The 6,000-nt window shown below is 32.4% G+C and overlaps 2 protein-coding genes across 3 annotated transcripts in view; one reads left to right on the top strand and one right to left on the bottom strand.

The window, feature by feature from the left end:
- ino80b (INO80 complex subunit B) overlaps window positions 1-1,467 on the bottom strand; it is a 12,195-nt gene extending 10,728 nt beyond the window's left edge. For both annotated transcript variants that reach the window (XM_056460983.1, XM_056460982.1), the window contains exon 1: window positions 1,223-1,467. In XM_056460983.1, coding sequence (XP_056316958.1) covers window positions 1,223-1,265 — 43 coding nt within the window. In that variant the 5' untranslated portion in view covers window positions 1,266-1,467. The remainder of the gene's footprint in view (window positions 1-1,222) is intronic.
- A 774-nt stretch (window positions 1,468-2,241) lies between these two features.
- The window catches only part of aadat (aminoadipate aminotransferase), a 40,334-nt gene continuing 36,575 nt past the window's right edge, over window positions 2,242-6,000 (top strand). Inside the window, exons 1-3 of the mRNA XM_056460980.1 lie at window positions 2,242-2,307; window positions 5,152-5,222; window positions 5,306-5,474. Coding sequence (XP_056316955.1) covers window positions 5,156-5,222; window positions 5,306-5,474 — 236 coding nt within the window. The 5' untranslated portion in view covers window positions 2,242-2,307; window positions 5,152-5,155. The remainder of the gene's footprint in view (window positions 2,308-5,151; window positions 5,223-5,305; window positions 5,475-6,000) is intronic.

The raw sequence follows: 6,000 nt of genomic DNA, 5'->3' as shown, positions 1-6,000 counted from the left end.
ATATATATATATATATATATATATATATTTATTTATATTTATATATATACACTGAGGGATTTGCTCATACTTGTTTTGACTGATTAAATACAATATTTGTATTTAAAAACATTAAATAATATATATTTTATGAAGTCAAAAACATTATACTCTCTCTGTAAAAAACATTTGACTAATTTAACTACTATTTGTCTATCCAAACATTTGACTAACTTGAGGGAGGGAGGAAGGAACGAAGGAAGGAAGGAAGGAAGGAAAGACATATTTCATAATATACATGTTCCCAAAGTGGGGGTCGCCTGGTAATTATATATAAATGTAACCACCAGTAATCAACATTTATATTATATATAAATGCTGTCTCTGTTATCCTGTGTCTCTGTTATCCTGTTGCACTGTAGAAGCTCTGTCACGAAAACAAATTCCTCGTATGTGTGAACATACCTGGCAATAAAGCTCTTTCTGATTCTGATTCTGATATTATATAAAATAAATGTTATTAAACTACTAGCAGTATCATATTTTACCCATATCCTGCAAAAACAAATGTGTAAAGAAATCAGCCTTTTGATTTTTCCCCATTGGATTGCGACCCCTGGAGTGATTATGTTAGATTAACAAGACAGCAATAACATTAATTGCAGCAGATCACATTTTTAAGCACTATGATAAGCTTGACACACTTTCACCACTCACACATTATACATTTATAACAGTGTAGAAAATGATAGCACATTATAAATAAATACAGATCACAACTGAATGTGGAGGATGATCTCCGAGTGGCGGTCTCTAAAATTATTCTATAATGTACTTGTGCTCCAAACATTGTGCCGTTCCTTCTTAGTTGTTATCATGTTGAAATGAAACAAATTCATGAATTACTGCATGGATATTTTTGTGTGTCAATATGTTTGTGTTTATATAGGCCTGTTAGTGTGTATATTTATAACCACCCTTGAGGATAGTGGGAGTCACGAGGGGGTCCCTGACAATGTTATTTTGGGGGTGATGAGCTGAAAAGTTTGGGATAGCCTGGTCTGCTGTACATAAACATACCGTTTTGGAAAACTTGCAATACAAAAAAAGTAAACAATTCTTAATGTATTTATTAATAAACTGTGAAATAACGGTCACAACTAGTTGTTATGTTTTAAAAACCCTATTTACTTGCCTTAACGTAACGTTAATGATGAAAAGAGAGTTAAATATACGCATTTACCTGCGAGAAATCTGGGATGAATCATGTCTTTCCTCTTCCCCATGGACACGCAGATCAATCTCCAACTTAAATAACCAGCACAACACTCATAGTGCACGTATGAATTCTTTCAACTGCTTAGATTACATTAGCGCAAACGTGCTAATTCCTGTGCTAACTCTCCGTTAAAGCGTTATTCTAATAAACTAAACCCATAAATAATAATAACTTATATAATTAAACGAAATATCAGCTATGATTCTGGAGAAATATGGTAAATTCGTTCGGAGAAACAGCTTATTTATTTTCTGCCTCTAGCATGCTAGCATTGTGTTTACAAATGTGCTTCGTGTTGCAAAGCATTGTGGGTAATGTAGTTCTCTTCCTCGTATATTTCGTTTTCTGAAAAAAGAATCATGCACCAGGTATAAATAATTATATAATATCAAGTACATTAAAACTTATATGCAGCTAATTATGTACACTATTAATATAAAATTGTACATGATATTATATTTTCCCTCGAAGTGTAGTATTTTTATTTATTAAATACTTTTTGTACATGTATAGTTATTTACTACACATAATTAGGCCTACTTAATTATTAAAGTCAATTATTTATTAAGAGTTTTTAAGTTAATTATTACGTTTTTTAAGCTTTATTAGCTAGAACAATTATTCGTTATACAGAAAAAGTATTTCACATGCTTTAAAAGCAAGGATTAAACAAGAGAAGAAAGAATAAATAGATAATTAAATGAATAAATAAATGAAAATAGGGTACATAGCACTGATCTAACGTTATATAGAATCAGTGGTACATATTTGTCAATCAACACACAGATGTATTATTATTTTTTAAAATATTAAATTTCTGTAAAAATAAAATACACTTTTAACACAGAAAATATACATTTATGTAAACATTTTAGGTAAAAATGTTATAGGATAAACATTTTAATCGTTTTAATCTATTTTTAGACTTGTAATCTTTAAACGGCAGTGTCACGTGTGACGGCTGGGCCAATCGCATTTGTTGTTCAAGCAAAACTACACGGCCCAGAGATCCTTGCGGTGCAGAAGGTCACCGGGAAAGGAAACTACGGGTCAGTAATGTGCTTTAGAAGTGGCTTTAAAATGCATGTAATTTAATGCGCTGTTTTTACAACGTTTTACAGAGGTGTTTGGTCCATTAGTGTGAGCTGCTCGTTTATATGAGTGTCTTCTCTGTTGTGTTTGTGTTGGTTTATTTTCACGCTCGTGTTGAATTTGTTTTGACGTTTGGTTGAGCTGAACTTCAGCTTCTTTACGCACATACATTTATATTTAAGTATTAATTAAATGTTTTCAAGATGACGAAATTAATAAGTTAATATAATAATGACAATAATATTGTAAAATGTTATATATAATAAAAAAATTAAATTTAGTTTTTATGGTAACATTTTATTTTGATGGTCCATTTGAGTATTAGTAGACTGTCTGCTTAATATCTGTTGATGCTGCTGTTAAACAGACATTTAACTGACTTTAAGAAACTTTACAAGTACATATCAACTTACACTAACCCTAACCTAACAGTCTGCTTATAATCTATTGAGAATTAGTTGACATGCAGATGCAATGTAGCTTAAATTCAACAAATGGACCATCAAAATAAAGTGTGACGAATTTTTATTTATTAAAGTGTCAGGTTTAATTTAGTTTAGTACACAAAGATCTATTTTATTTATTATATTTCTGTTCCTTCTGTGCTTTTTGTTGCACAATAAAATCCTGTTGCTTTGTCTATTTCTAACATATCGATTCGTAAATATTCTGTATTATAATAACAGTTCAAATGTCATGTTTTCGCAGTTTATTTAATAATGTTTAACCTATTTCTGTATATCAGTGAGCCTTTAATGAGCTTTGGACACTAAAAAAGATAATGTTTCATCAAAGGAGGTGTACAGTTCACTTATTACATTTAATAAATCACTTTTTTCAGGATTTTACATCTTTAGACTATACGTTTCTATTTCGAAATGGAGGTTTTTAAGATATTGTGAATTTTAAAAATACACCTTGAAAAAGATGTAAATGAGATTTATTCATCACATAAAATATTTTTGTATCTTTCTTTAATTTGATGCACGTTTCGTCACTCCTTTTTTATTTACGTTGCATGCCACAATTCACATTTATTTTTATCACATATACATAATATATATATATATATATATATATATATATATATATATATATATATATATATATATATATATATATATAAATATATATATATATAAATTACACACATATATTATGTCAAAACAAAAGTTTATTTTGGATGCTATAAATCACGAATAATCTTTTCCCAGCACTATTATTTTTTACTTTCTAAATGAATGTAAATGCAGTTCTAAATCAGTGAGCAGTTTAAATTAATTAAAAGTGTAGATTTCATCAAAAGCAATTGTATGTTCATGTGTTTTTTTATATAGATTGAAGAATTATTGTACTCTTAATAGTTTATGTGTAAATGTAATATTAAAGAATATATATATATATTTATATATATATATATATATATATATAGTCTTGTCGTGGATCCCAGTTGTAAGAGCAACAATTAATAACTTGACTTCTGTTGATCATTTGGAAAAGTAGCAGAAGGTGGATTTTTCTGATGAATCATGTGTTGATCTGCATCTCAATCATCACAAATACTGCAGAAGACCTACTGGAACCCGCATGGAGCCAAGATTCACATAGAAATCAGTCAAGTTTTGTGAAGGAATAATCATGGTTTGGGGTTACATTCAGTATTGGGGCGTGTGAGAGACCTGCTGAGTGGATGATCAACATCAACAGCCTGAGGTATCAAGACATTTGTGCTGCCCATTACATTACAAACCACAGGAGAGGGCAAATTCTTCAGCAGGATAGCGCTGCTCCTCATGCTTCAGCCTCCACATCAAAGTTCCTGAAAGCAAAGAAGGTCAAGGTGCTCCAGGATTGGCCAGCCCAGTCACCAGACATGAACATTATTGAGCATGTCTGGTGTAAGATGGAGGAGGCATTGACGATGAATCCAAAGAGTCTTGATGAACTCTGGGAGTCCTGCAGGAACCCTTTCTTTGCCGTTCCAGATGACTTTATTAATCAGTGATTTGAGTCATTGCAGAGATGTATGGATGCAGTCCTCCAAGCTCATGATGGAGTCAGACACAATATTCATTCTGTTTCCACTGCAGCATGACTTTAGATTCTATACTGGACGTTATTTCTGTTCAGTGACGAGAGTCTTGTCTAAGCAAAGGCAGACCTTACTGTTCTAAAAAAATCAAGGCATGATAATATTTTATTTGGTAAAATAAGTGTAATCTAGAGGCCTTTGCCTTTCATATAAGCCTCTTCTGACACCAAATGATCAACTAGAAGTCAAGTTATTATTTGGTGCTCTTAAAACTTGGATAGACGACAAGACTTTTGTCAGGTAGTGTTTGTGTGTGTGTGTGTGTGTGTGTGTGTGTGTGTATAGATATATAATATATATATTTGTACTTCATTTACTTATTTACACCATTTCTTGTGTTTTTGGGTAATGGTAAATGGGTCTAATATTTTATTATTTATGTTATGTAGATTTCTGTTTTTAAAATTAGTTTATTTATTTATTTGTTTTTTGTTTTATTTTTAATGATCCAAAAATATTTGTGCTTTTAGGGAATAAATGAGCTTAATATTAGTTTATTTGTTTATATTATTTAACTGTCTTACCTTTCATTTTTATTAATTAATTTATTTTCATTTATTTAATTAGTTTATTTATTTATTACTTGTATTTATTTATGTAGTTATGTATAATAATCATCCCCTTAAAACATTTTATTGAACCTTTAATAATCCATTTTCTTTGCCTTGTCTGTTTATTAACGATCTGTTGTCCATCTCTATCCCATCAGAAGCATGAATTACGCTCGCTTTCTAACAGCTGTGAGCGCGGCCAGAAAACCCTCCGCCATCCGCCTGCTGAGTGAGTCTGACGTTTATTATTACTCTTCATTATGATGTCAGAGATGATGCGTGTCTGATCTCTGTGCTGTTTTTCTGACCCAGCGGAGCTCCAGCAGCGCTCGCCTCCGTCTCTGATCTCTCTGGCCGGAGGAGCCCCGAACCCGAACACCTTCCCCTTCCAGTCGGCCAGTATCACTGTGAGGGGTGGAGATGCTCTGCTGCTGGACCACACGCTGATGAAGAGAGCGCTCCAGTACTCCGGCTCATACGGGTCACACATTTATCTTTTTGTGCTTTACTGTGTGTGTGTGTGCGTCTGTGTGTGCAACAGGTTTACTCTGAGGGTTGGGTTTAGGGAAATGGGTGGGGTTTACACCCATGGAGAGTCATCATAAACCACCAAAACCAACATGGGTGGTGTATTACAAAACGTCCACTGCCTGTGCACAGCATCATCTAAAGTCAACACTTCATATGTATGTGTCTTTCAGAAGCTTGAGTTCTGCAGGTTTTTCCTCAACACTTTATACTTACTGTACGCTTTCTATTCCTCTGTTCTACTCTGTTACACTCTATTTCGTTCTGTTTCTTTCTGTTCTATTTTTCTCTGTTCCAGTCTGTTCTATTGTATTCTATTCCATTTCTTCCCATTCTATTCTGTTCCATTCTATTCCATTATGTTCCATTCGGTTCTATTCTTTTTTGTTTCAATATATGTCATTCCAGTCTATTCAGTATCATTCTATTCCATTTCTTTCTCTTCTCTTCCATTCTATTCCATTGAGCTCTATTTTAAT

This window comes from Danio aesculapii, chromosome 7 (genome assembly GCF_903798145.1).
Source record: "Danio aesculapii chromosome 7, fDanAes4.1, whole genome shotgun sequence".
Classification (NCBI taxonomy): domain Eukaryota; kingdom Metazoa; phylum Chordata; class Actinopteri; order Cypriniformes; family Danionidae; genus Danio; species Danio aesculapii.
The sequence above is the reverse complement of the archived record's forward strand: the minus strand, read 5'-3'. Positions and strand labels throughout refer to the sequence as shown.